The sequence below is a fragment of the Dryobates pubescens genome, chromosome 18, assembly GCF_014839835.1.
Source record: "Dryobates pubescens isolate bDryPub1 chromosome 18, bDryPub1.pri, whole genome shotgun sequence".
NCBI lineage: Eukaryota > Metazoa > Chordata > Aves > Piciformes > Picidae > Dryobates > Dryobates pubescens.
The window spans coordinates 13,966,916-13,980,296 of record NC_071629.1 but is presented as its reverse complement, the minus strand read 5'-3'; the positions used below and the strand labels follow the sequence as shown (position 1 = coordinate 13,980,296).

At 42.7% G+C, this 13,381-nt stretch overlaps 1 protein-coding gene across 5 annotated transcripts in view; it reads left to right on the top strand.

Annotated features, from left to right (window-relative positions):
• Nucleotides 1-13,381, top strand: part of AMOT (angiomotin) — a 67,571-nt gene that overhangs the window by 47,521 nt on the left and 6,669 nt on the right. For all 5 annotated transcript variants that reach the window (XM_054169399.1, XM_054169401.1, XM_054169400.1 and 2 more), the window contains exons 8-11: nucleotides 8,808-8,957; nucleotides 9,973-10,163; nucleotides 12,293-12,415; nucleotides 13,089-13,321. In XM_054169399.1, the coding sequence (XP_054025374.1) occupies nucleotides 8,808-8,957; nucleotides 9,973-10,163; nucleotides 12,293-12,415; nucleotides 13,089-13,321 (697 nt within the window). The remainder of the gene's footprint in view (nucleotides 1-8,807; nucleotides 8,958-9,972; nucleotides 10,164-12,292; nucleotides 12,416-13,088; nucleotides 13,322-13,381) is intronic.

Here is a 13,381-nt window from a genome sequence, read left to right as displayed (position 1 = left end):
TGCGGTGTATTGGAGCTCTGGCTTTCATTCAATTTTCAGCACCTTACGCTAAAATCTGCTGTGTAACTAACTTTAAGTACACAGGACATCCTTGGGGCTTCCCAGGACCTCTTCACATACTTGGAGCCAACCTGTGTAGAGGTGCTGTAATCATCCAGACCAGCACACACAGCACTTGTCTAGGCTCAGCCTCTGTGAAGGAACCAGTATTGGTCCCTCACAGTGAAGCTGAAGCCTTTAGGGGTAATAATTATTATGTGTTTTCTTTTCAAAAGACCTCTCTTGTTTCAGTAGAAGAATTGGGTTCAGTGCTGTTGCAGAGTATTTCTGCCTAGGTGGAATAGTAAAATAAGTAAGTAACTCTGGGCTACATTGCATGATAGCTTAAAACCCACAGATCTGCTGATCTGGAGTAAAGTGCCCTGCATGAGGGCTTGTGGTCATTAGCATCCAACCTTTGCTCGAATCCCCGGGTGTGCAGGAAGTGCCACCCTTCCTGTTGTAGATAAATATGGAAGCGTCTCAGTGAGGCAGCAGGAATTAACTGTGCTTTTTCCTAGAGGTGAGGGGGGGGAGTAAGGGGAAGCAGAAGCGGTAAAGAATCACTTTTGCAGGTTTCCTAAATGGCTTTTTAATGAAATACTTAGGATTATAAAGCCTTTGTTGCCTCCTTAGTATTAAATTGTAGGAACTTCTCAAAACTCCAAGCTGTTTGGTGACTTTACAGAAGACAGGCAAGCAAACTGTTCATCGCTCAGGGCACCATTCAGAAGGGCCTGTAAATGTCAGCTTAAGTTAGTGACTTCCAGTGACCAAGATACATGGATAATTTGTCAAGTATTTCTTTAATTCCTGCTTAATCTGAGTTACTAGTCCCTGTAAATGTCAGGAGTTTCCAGACTGCCGAAGAGGGTGGAGTTTCTTAGGCTAAGGTTTGGCAGCCAGTCTGGCGCAGGGCCTGAGGGGGGTGTGCTTATTTCAGTTGTTGCATCCTGTAATGTAAGGTTTTCAGCTTTATTTTTTCCCCCTTCTGTTTTGACTTCCTACTAATCAGAGTTGCCTTGCCTTATATGCACCAGAGTCTTCATAAAAAGGGTATTGCCATTTGAATGAGAGCCATAAGCCATACATCACTGTAACTGAATTTCAATGTTGCATTGGAATTAGAACTGCCAGATTCCTTTTAAAATCCTTTGCCTGAATTGCCTGTTTGGACAATACCACCCATCTGTAAAATGTTGATACTTGTCTACTCCTATAGAGATTTAGGAGCTTTTATATATACTGGATTTTAGCACCCAAGTAAGATGGAGGGGAGTGAGAAAGAGATGCTAAATGCGATGGAGAAAGGAAATGATCTTGGAGATAGTGAAGTATAGTGTGAAGCATTTGGAAGCAGTAGACGTTCCCTGGTCTGTTAGCAGGGGTGAGGCGACTTGAAATTTAGAACAAGCTGCCATTAAAGTTTTCAACAGTGTGGAGTTTGTTTCTGCCAAGTGCTAAAATGGGTGAGTGATCACAAATATTTAAAACAAGCTTAAATATGTCTATGAACAGGCTTGCTAAGTAAGTTTTATATGTAATATTTAAACTTTACTACTTCTCTGTATAAAGATATCCAGTAATTGACCCCTATTTGCACTTCTCATTTTAATTCTTCTCTTTGGGAGGTGTTCTGCACTTATGCGTAAGTCAGCAGCTTATTAAAAGTTTTTCTAGTGAACTATTAGTCTGCTTTGGGTTTTTTGGTTTTTTTTACATCAAAACTTCAAATCATTACAAGCAATGAACTTGAGGTGAATATATTTGAGGTAAAATTCTTGTTGGTTTCAAAACATATATCATGGTCTGGATTGGAAGAGACCTTAAAGATCATCTAATTCCAACCCTTCTGCCATAGGCAGGGACACCTCCCACTAGATCAGGTTACTCAAGGCCCCATCCAACCTGTCTTGGAACACTACCAGGCTTGGAGCCTCCACAACTTCTCTGGGCAACCTGTTCCAGTGCCTCACCACCATTGCAGGGAAGAATTTCTTCCTGATGTCTAACCTATATCAAGCTTTTGATGTGAACATTTGAATGACTGCAGCATGCAGCAGGTTTACAGGTGGTAGATGGTCACAGATGGCCTGTATGTGTGAGCTTTGAAAATAGTCACATTACCATGATTTACCCAACATCTGCTAGCATCCACCTTGAGGGCCTTCAGCAAAGAGAGCATATGGTTGAACTTTGCTTTGCTGTGGGTCAAGGGCAGAACTGCTGAGTTTACACAAAGGACCATCCTGCCCAGCCCAGGACTGGGTAAACACTGCCTTACTCTGAGTCCTCACCAGGCTTGTAATATTGCAGGAGAGAGTTTGATGCCAAATACTTTATCTAACCACAGCTGTTGAATGTAGAGGGTACAATTGCTACTGTTTTTAGATTTTATATTAAAAAAAAGGAATTTCCAGAACTTTTATTGAACTTGGTCATTTCTACTTATCCTGGTAATTCATGCTGTGGAAGACCACAGTTTAACTTAAAAAAGACTGTGGTTTCTTTCGTAGCAGTGTAACTCATTCCTTCACTCCACCGCTTTACAAGCCACTGTTTTAATGAGTGCCTCAAGGAGACAGCTTTGAAAAATAGTGCCTACCACTGAGAAGTTATAAATAGCTACTCCTTGCCATGTTCCTGCACACACCTTGCAGTGGAAAGAGCAGCTAGACATCACCTCTAATGGGTGCAAATTGGGGAGGAAGAAGTTTGAATTAAATACCTTTCTGCAAGTGACTTGTATGTGGAAGCTGTGAGATGTTTCAGCCATCAGAATTCAGCATAAACCAGCTATCAGAGCTAAGTTGTTATATTCATTTCCCACTCAGCTATTGTGGAGAGAAATAGCACACTAGCTCTGATAACACAGAATGTTCTGTCTCTGGGGAAATGTAGAAATATTCATTTCCAAGTGACATCTATTGTCAGAGATACTTTCAGAGCAGAGCTCTAGCTTGTAGGGAAGAGACCCAAAGGAGAGTTTGCATGTTTGAAGGCTTGTCTGTTTTTTTCCCAGTCACTTCTCTGTGTCTATAAAAAGATAATCTGAGCCTCCACAGCTTTATCTCACTTAAATGCTTAAACTCTTAGAGCCACATAACTATTCCTTTCAGGCCAAAGCTGCTTTTAAAGAGGGCAGTTTTTGAATGGCTTATCATTTGTGGATGGGTAAGGTGGAGAGAGAAAACTCCCTTTCTTCCCTGTAGCTGATGCGTGTGCAAGTCTCTAATGACCTGTGCTCTCGTAACACAGGGCTAGCTTTTTATTGCCCTGTCACTATTTCTCATATTCTGCCTCTCGGTCATTTTCTGGAGATGGCTTTGAGAGTTAAAGCTTACTTTAACACCAACAGAGAGAAGACATTATGGCATTCCCCTGCCACAAATGCAATTCCCTAGCAAAAGGGTAGTGTTACCAAATTGCTTCAGCATGAGTTCTTGCTGAGGCCTGTGGTGCCTTACTGGGCCTGAATTCAAACAAACTGAGGGTTCAAAGGCATCCTAGAGGAATATATTCCAACTGCATAAGGGAGAGGTGGTTTAAATGTGCTTGCTGTCTCTTCATTTTTGTTTTTTTAACTGCATTTCTGCCATAGCAGGCACATTCTTGTGGGGAAACACATTTTCAGCTGCATCTGAACGGATTCAGCTTTAGGATAAACCCAGAATGTAATGAAAACACCCTGAATGTGTTAAACAAAGGACTTTAAAGACATCAGAAGTAGTGGGTGGGAGATGAGCAGATGCTGCCGAGTGTTACCAATTTGCTGAAATGGGAGCTGTCCAAGACGAAGAGGATAATGGCTGGGTTTGTCAAAATGCCTGTGAGAGTTTCTGAATCACTGCTAGCCGGGCAGGAAGCTTCCTTCCCTAGAAAAACTCTTTGCTGAGTAATGCATCTGGAAGCAATGGATCTCTTTGAAAAAGAAGATCCTTCCTTCCCCCTCACCTGCAATGTCCCAGAGTCCATTTGTCCTGCAGAGGCAGCTGCAGTCCAGAGAATGTTACAGCCTCCATCTCGCTTGCTTCTTGTGATTTGACAGTGAAAATTCCTCATTCCTGTATACCCCTGCTCCCTGTGTTGTGTGCGTGAAATCTCCTACCCTCTTCAGAGCCTTACTTTTGCCAAGGGCCCAGGATCTCTGGAAGAGATTAAGTGGTTTGTTAAAGCCTAAAGCAAATGCAAGAACAGAGTTTGTTTGATTTTGGCATGTTAGGCCCTTTTCTGATGGGCAATTGTAGTAATAAGCAAATGTCCCTATTTCTGAAGGAAGGTTTTCTCCTCGGCCATTATGTTCAGACCATGCAAATGGTCTCTGTATCAGGGAAGCCTGCTGCCGGGTGTTATGTTGTCTTGGGAAATCTTTTGTCCTGTGATTCAGAAGGCCCAGTTTCAGTTTTCTGGGTTCAGTGAATTTATTTAGAGTGGTTGATTCATTTTCCATTGCTGGAAGACGTGCAGTTCAGGGATATTGGTGTGTAGACATATTCAGGCAGTGAATCTTTCTACCTAACTTGGAAACAGATTGTTCTCCAGGTAAGCCAGACTCTTGTGAGCAATGGAGCCTCTGAATCCCAAGTGTATTCTGCTTCTCCCAGCTGGTGCTCAAATGCAGGAAGTAATCTTGACAAGGGATGGAGGAAATAAAATGAAGAAAGAAGTCCTTGATCAGGAAGCCAAGGAATGTTTCAGGAGTATTCTCTCCGTCAATTCACATTATTCTGTACTGGATTTCTGCAGTCCCAACCCAGTCTTTGCCTGCTGTAATTTCTTGTCCTCGGTTGTGATACAGAATTTGTGTAAACATTGTAGTGAGTTTGAACTGGAGAGTGGCTGCTCTTGTTTACAGTGGTTTAATGAGAAAATCTTCTTGATAAGAGTTGTGGCCTGACCTCTGCTTATTGGTTGGGGCATTTTCCAAAGCATTCAGGGACTGACCTGGAGAAGATATGCACACAAAGTTGTGCCATGTGCTGTAGGAATGCTAGGAAGGGATACAGTCATGCTGAAGTTCTCTGCTGTGCTTTCCAGACATGTGCTGAAGTTATTTGAGATCTTACCATCTTAAAGAGGTGTTGTAATAAAGACATTATTGTGAGTAAAATGCTTTGCATTTTCAGAGCACACCCTTCAAGGCAAAACAGTTAGAATACATTACATGTGCATGAGCTTGCTTCTTAGTCAAATGCAGCACCATCAAAAGGAAAATTACTATCCTGTCAAATGGATTTAAAATTCTATACCAAAGGGTGTGACTGCATCCTCGTAAAGCTTCAGGAATGAACTCTTGTCTAGAGCACGTGTTCACTGCAAGGCCTCTTGCAGAGCAGAAAATTCCAGAGTCCTTTGATGCCATCTCCCCCATGGTAGGTGTTGCTGTGGCCCTTGGCACTGAGTTTTGGTTCGTTGCTGGAAGAGAGAGGGTGGGGAATCTATGGCAAATGACCAGGAACAAGCCTCAGCATACTGCCTTTTTTAACTTCTCCCATCTCACTTATGTCTGCAGCATCCTGGCAATGCTCAGAAAACTGTATCCAATTCCTGTCGTAGGAAGACATGATCATGCTCTCAATGTATGGTAATGAAATCCCTCTGTGCTTGAAAGAATTATTCCCTGATCCTTGATTACATTGAGAGGACAGATGAAAATTTCACTGGTAGCACTTCTGGAGAATCCTGGTTCACATACAGGTAAATTGTTCCTCAGAAGTACTTAAAGTAGTAGATGGCAGAGCTGGAAATGAACCACACTGCTAGAATATGTGGTGTGCAACGAGTACATGAAATGAAATAATCTGATCTAGGAAGGGCAGTTATGTCAAAAGGCACATGAGGAAAGCTGAGCGATCTGGAGCGCAGACATGCCTTTAAAGATCACTGAACATGTGTCCCAAAAAAATGGATATGATTTGGGGATTTCTAACATTCCTAACTCTTCCTGATGCTGGAAGTTGAAGTTTATTTTGTGAAGGGGCTATGAAAAATCCACCTTGTCCTTATGAAAAGCCATGGAACAAGCCATGCCTGTACTTTAGGTCTGATGCATGGGTTAGGCATGTGCAGGCAGCGCCGCTACGTTGGGCAACAGCTTGTGTTGCGACATTTCACCTGCAGGTTCGGCTGATGGAAGCATTTTCAAAGTGAATATTTCAGTGGAATTTTTGTGTTCTCATTCTTTTTTTGGCTGGGCTCTTGGTATTCTTTGAGCACAGGCCAAAATGTTAATTCACACACAGGCATACTCAGGTTTATTAATTATGAAACTAGTAAAATGTTGTCAGTGATGCCTTCTGCGAGGAGAATTTTACCTGCATGTTTAAAAACCTTCTCCGAAATTCAAATGCTTTGTGGTAGATAATAAGAGATCAAATGTCCATCCTTCCTTCCTTCCTGTTTTTTGTGCAGCAGACTAAGGGAGGAGAATTTTTTTTTTTTTAAAGGGGTTATTATTCAGCACCATGCATAATACACTGCTGCTGGTGAATTTATTAGGTTGCTCCTACTCTTGTGCATGTCAGTAAGCTCATATGCAAAACCAAGATATTGAGTGCTCTCCATTGCTGGGTTCTTCTGCTGACACAGAGTTTATAATTTTTGGCTAGTTACAGAACAACTTTGAGCTGCTATTAATCTAAGTGTAAAACTAGTGCATTAATCTCTGCTTTATTAGAATCTGACAAAGCTTAAATCAGTGTTATTAAGCACTATGATTTGGAATAAAAAGATTTATTAAGTATAACATTTTTATTGATTCTCTGCAGAGCAGCACTGGAATATTAAATTGTAGTGAAAGGTTCTTGTCCCTCCCTGCTTGAAATCATGAGCAATCCAAGAATAAAAATACCTTTCTGCTGCACATGTATGGGTGGGAAAGCCTTTGGCTGGATTACTCACTATTTATTGTAACTTTTATTATAAAATACTTGTTTGGGGAAAATCCTCTAGGGCAGCAACATTCATGCTGTGAGATTAGATGCCTGCTGACTTTGTGAAGAGAAGGATACTATGTCTGGGATTAATAGTGTTTGGAGGGTTTTTTGCTCTCTCTGCTATTCACATCACAGTCTCTGGTTTGCCTGAAGGAACAGGAGTATGAAAAGGGAAAATTTTGAAGAAACACATAAGACCTTCTCAGAAGAAAGGTGCAATATAAGAATGGCTTGTGTTGTTCAGATCAAAGCCTAGCAAGCCTCGTGTCCTGTCTTCACAGAAACTTACGGCAGAGTCCTAGGGAGCACAGTCAGAATGGGTCAACAAACAGCAATTATTTCCGAGAATCCCTTCCACTTCCAAGGACTTCTGAGCCAAGAGTGGCATTTTTTGTCTTTATTATCCCTCAGTGGACTTTTCTTCCATGAAACTGTAGAGTAGCTCTTTGAACTCATGTAAGGGAGCCTGTGTTTGACATTGTGCTTCTGTAGACTTTGGCTAGGAAAAGTTTCCTTCTTCCTGCTGTTTTTGTATTTCAGGGTTTATGACAACCATAACTTAAAAAGCAATGCCCCAGTTTTGCTGCAGAAGACCAGCCACTTGTGATTATCTTTTCCTTAACAGAAAATTATGTCCATAGGTGTGCAGAGTATCAGGATGTGGATTAACCTTGCTAAGACAGTTACTGGGAGTCTCATTGCTTATCATGAGGAGAGCAGCTTGGTTTGCAGGATGATCAAGGGAGGAGGATAGGAGAACAGGGGCAAGGAGTGGAGTAGAACCTTTCAGGTTACACTGGGTCAAGATGACCAAGATGAATGTCTGGACTACTAGAATAAATCTGCCTGCAGTGTGGAGAGAACACAGGATCAAAGCACACGCTAGACATGGCCTGTTAATTATTTTGTTGTTGCAGGACTGGAGTAAGCTCCAGCAAGTTTTGATTGAAATTCTGCTCAAGCTCCTAAAAACTCTGCCAGCAGTTTTCAGTTTTGCACTTAAAAGTGTTCCAAACTTGTAAACCAGCTCCAAGTGTTGTCTTTGCTACAATTACCTTGGTAACGTGGGTCAAATCACACAGACACTCTCTGTTGTGAACCCAGGTGCCCCTTCTAGCCCATTGCTGCAACAGATAATTACCTCAGTTTCCTATGCGGTCTCTAAGGACAAAATGAACAAATATACCTAAGAAAAAAGACCTGTGATGTCCTGAGTGTTGAGTCCAGAGTAGCAATCTGAGGAATGCTGACGGCTGTCGTAGGATCATAGACTGGTTTGGGTTGGAAGGGACCATTACAGATTGTCTAGTCCAACCCCCTGCAGTTAGCAGAGATATCTGCAGCTGGAGCCCCAAACGACCTGACCTGGAATGGTTCCAGGATTGGGCCATCAACCACCTCTCTGGGCAACCTGGGCCAGGGTCTCACCACCCTCAGTGTCAAATTTTTTTCCCTTCTCTCCAGCCTGAATCTCCCTCTTTTAGTTTTAACTATCACCCTTTGTCCTATCACGACAGGCCTTGGTAAAAAGGGTGTCCTCATCTTTCTTATCAGTCCCTTTCAATACTGAAAGGCCACCAGAGGGTCTCCCTGGAGTCTTCTCTTTTCCAGGCTGAAAACCCCCAACTCTCTCAGCCTGTCCTCACAGCAGAGGGCTTCCAGCCCTCTGTTCATTTTTGTGGCACTCTAGACCCATTCTTGCAGGTCCAACCGGTCATCTGGATGTGTTCTTCCCAGCTGGTCTTTCCGTGCTCTGCAGTGTATGCAAAGCCAGAAGTTCAGTCACTTGTTCTCATTGTTTGACTTCTACTGCATTTTCTTCCTTTGTTTCAGCTCAAAAAGAAGCAGGTCTATGTTGAGAAGGTGGAGAAGATGCAGCAGGCCTTGGTTCAGCTGCAGGCAGCATGTGAGAAACGGGAGCAGCTGGAACACAGGCTGAGGACCCGGCTGGAGAGAGAACTGGAGTCTCTCCGGATGCAGCAGGTACCTACTGTGTCTTGTAGGGTTGTACACTCTGCCCTACACCACACAAGAAAGAAGGGCAGTGAATTTTTGGGTTATCTTTAGAAGGTTAGTTACTCTGTCAAGACAAAAACCCCCAAAACACTTTCTTGTCATGGTTAAGAATTCTGAGCTGAACATGAAATAACTTGTCTGCTCATATTTCTTGCCTTTTAAGCTATTTCTTTAAGTCAAATATCTTACATATAAAACTATGCTTTTGATCAGCTGAACTATTAGCTCAGCAAAGTTCTACTCGCCTGTTTTGAAACACTGCTTGTCTTCCAAATCTTGCTTTTAGACCTGGATTATTTTTGATCCCCAGCTACTTAATCCTCAGGTATACACTGATCATATTGATTTAATAACCAGATCCTTTAAAAACATTCTTGGATACGTATTTTTTTTTTAAATGTGTGGTAACTCTTGTAGTGCTTTGCTGGAATGGTGTTGGAATGTCTGTGTACCTCATGAATTAGGGATGGGGTGCAGCCATCAGACCTGAGCAGTATATAATCTAGTTCTCAGACACACGTGGGGCTTTGCACATGGAAAAAGGCCTTAAGAGGAATATTTTCTACCTTAGATATTTGCTTGTTAAAATCGATCAGCTCTGGAATGGCACCAGGAAGCACTCTAGCGTGGGTGCTGGAAGCAAAGCTCTCTTTCTTGGGAGCAGTGTTTGATGTTTTATGACTTTTGAGCTCCAATATGTGGAAAATAGAAGGAGCCTTTTTTGCATTATGTGAGTTTGTTTCCTGGTTTTGACAGAGGGAGGCTGAACTGCCCCTGCAGATGTTTCAGATTAAGCTCTCAACAAGACCATTACCATCACCTAGTCTGCCCAACATGGTTTTGCTCTAGGGAATTCTTGCATCACACCAGTACTGCTCTGGACCAACTTCTGTCCTTCAGACAAAAAGCAAACAAACCAACCCTGACTCTTGCAGATGCATCCTGAGACTTTGTTGTTGTTTTTTTCACTTCTGAAAATCAGCGTCAGGGTACATCTCAGGCTGCCAATGTCTCAGAGTACAATGCCACCGCCCTTATGGAACTCCTGCGTGAGAAGGAGGAAAGGATTCTTGCTCTGGAAGCTGACATGACCAAGTGGGAACAGAAATACCTGGAGGAGAGTGTGATGAGACAGTTTGCTTTGGATGCAGCTGCAACTGTGGCTGCTCAGAGGTAAACAAGACTTTTTGTAGTGCAAAGATTATTTTCTTTTTCCAGTTCAATGCCGTATTTCCCACCAAGGAATGCTGTCATACCACCTTCCCATGACACCATGCCTTGTGGTCTGAACAGATTCTCAGACTTCTGCATCCCAAGCGAAGCTTGGCTGCCTTTCCTGGGAGCCATGCAATTGCCAACAATGAGAAGCTTTTTTCCAGAGGAAGACTCCTCCGTATGCAGGAGCCACTTTCCAGAATGCAATTGTTCTGAGTTGTTCCTAGAAGCTGTTGGTACAAAAATAGGTATATGTGAAGAGGGGTGGGTTTATTTATATATTTTTTTAAAGCAGAAATCGGTCCTTGCTGAAGTCATGTGAGATGGGGTGAGCTTGGTGATTCATGTTGTTCACACTGAATGGCTTGCTTGTTCTCCAGAATGTTTTTGCAAATTACTTTGTGGTATTGTCCTCAACATGGTTACTAACCAGAAACATCTACTGGGAAATCTGCTTAAAACATTTTGCTGTGTAGGGAGAGCACTGCTTGTGGGGGTGGGAAGGGTGTCTGAAATTTGGTAACAAGCTTACATTCCAACACAACTGTACAGAAACACTTAAGGCTGTAAATAGGCCCAAGTGCTTCAGCTAATTGGTAAACAAGAGCTGTTATCAGAGTGCAGCTCTTTAGTGTTAGGTATTACTTACATATCATTTCACTGCTCTCTACTTTCTGGTTCTCGATGGCAGATTTTATTTTAGATTGCTTCAAGAACCAGACTCAAACAGGGATATTATCACAGCTGGCTTCCTAGCTCGTAAGATCATACTAGAATTACAGGGATAAAGTTGCAGATCTGCTGTGTTAGTATTTAAACACTTATCTTATCTTGCTCCAAAAGAGGGCTGTTTTTTTTTTAGGGTATTGATGCTTTTTGTATATGGTTTTTCACCTCCCCAGAGATTCTCTACAGGCTCTTGCTACTGCTTGCCCTTAGAGGCCATGTTACATTTTCAGCATGCACTGATAAGTAGGGGCCTGGTCTATTGTTTATCATGGAATGAGAGAGGATGTGTTAGGCCTGTCCAAGTTTTCTAAATGAGTGAGCCAGCCTCTGTTTTTCCATTTCCTTCTAGCTGCTTCTCCCCTAAAAAAGAGTATTCCATCAATATCCATACTTTTGCAAGTTAATATGCCGTTGGAACCTTCACAAATATAGGCTGTGAGGGATTCCACCAATTTTAGTGGCAACTTGTGCACAAATTTCCCTTTTCTGTGAAGCTGAAGCTGCAGGAAGGATGCTGCACAGTCCAGGCAGGAGTCTGGGTGGCATTAGGTGTCTTTAATAAATTACCTTCTTGGGCTGCTCACATTGGTGCTTTGCTGTTCCCAATCTGAATTTTTGCAGAGTTAAAGGCACATTGACTGGACAGTTCTTAGACCTGCAGGGTCTGAGAGAAGAGATTTCTTACAGTCAGTTGGAGCTCTTGGTAGCTCCATATTTTTTGTGTGTTGTATTTTTTTTTTCTAGTTATATTAATGCACATCTCTGTCAGTATCATGTTCCTGATATTATGAGTCATAGAGTGATACAGGACACAGCACAGTGACTCTGTTCTGACTGAACAGCAACAAGTAGAGTGAAATACTCCACGATGTTGTGGTTAGTGAACAGAACTGCTATCACAGTGTTTACATCAGGCACTATATAGACTCAGTCTAAAACTATTTTCAGCCCACTCCCAAGTTTTATGGACCAGGCTGCTTAAGAAACTTCCATGCTTAGCCCTGCCTTGATATTCAGATTCTTTGTATGATGCTGTTGTTGGAAGGGGATGGGGAAAAAACTTTTTATCTGAAGTGAAGTTTGTGCTGTTTTAACTAAAGAAAAGTGTTTGGTGGTACCATCCTTTTCTTCCCCGTGTCCTTGGATTTGCCTCATCCATCAGTTTACAGTAGTACAATGAATCATAGAATGCACTGGGTTGGAAGTGACTTCTAGAGATCATCTAGTCCAACCCCCCATTAGATTATAGATCATAGAATCAGATTATAGATTGGCCTAAGATGGACAGTAGATTGACCCAGCCCAAACTCAGCAGATAGTCATGTTTGTTACTTATCTGTTCTACTGCTTGTTCTCAGGGACACGACAGTGATCAACCACTCGCCTAACCCTAGTTATGACACCTCGCTGGAAGCTCGCATTCAGAAGGAGGAGGAAGAGATCTTGCTTGCCAACAGAAGATGTCTCGACATGGAGGGAAGGTAAAATGCAGTTTGATCCTATTTGGCTGCTTTAGGACAGATGTTTTAAATTAATTGCCTGGGTAGACGCCTCAGAACCAGAAATTCTTGTGTTGTCACCAATAGCAAGAATGCAGAATGCCAGACACTCATTTGGCCAAGGAAGCATCTACATAGCAATTCAAAACCTGTCTTGATACTGAGGACTAATGCAAAAATAAAATAATCTTATCTTAGATTTTTTTGCATCTGGCTTGTTCCTCTTCTCTGTTTGGGGCATATTCATCAGATCCCAAACTCCAGCTACCTCTTAACAATCTCTCAGACCTGTTTTCCCTGCGGTTAGGTTCAGTGCAGATGCCTCCAAGTGTGTTAAGTCTCTTCCTTTCTGTTGGTTTCGTGTCCTGCCCATAACCCTCTGCTTTGTCTCAAAGCCCATTCATGGCTATTTAGAGCAGCTTCCAGTAGCCAAGGACAGGTGGGTTTCTCAGTGCCATTCTCCTGTGCATGTATACAGAAAGTCTTATGCATGATCTGCTCTGGTGGGCAAGTGAGCAGTAAGCTCACTGACATCCTCCTCTCTGCCTCCCCAAATGCCTAAGTGAGTCCTTGTCACAGCCATGGGGGCACTGAAGCATCAGTCCAAGGAGGCAGGAGTACAAAAACATTGTCCTTCTTTGTGCTTCTCGAAAAGGATTAAGACTCTGCACGCTCAGATCATCGAGAAGGATGCCATGATCAAAGTCCTGCAGCAGCGCTCCCGGAAGGAGCCTGGTAAGACAGACCAGCTCTCCTCCATGAGACCGGCCAAGTCCCTCATGTCCATCTCAAATGCTGGCTCGGGCTTGCTGTCCCACTCATCAACACTGAGCAGCACTCCCATCCTGGAGGAGAAAAGGGAGGACAAGAGCTGGAAAGGCAGCCTAGGTAAGTTTTAAATACCAGTGACAATGCAGAGCTACAAAGTCACTGCTTAGAGGGGAGGGA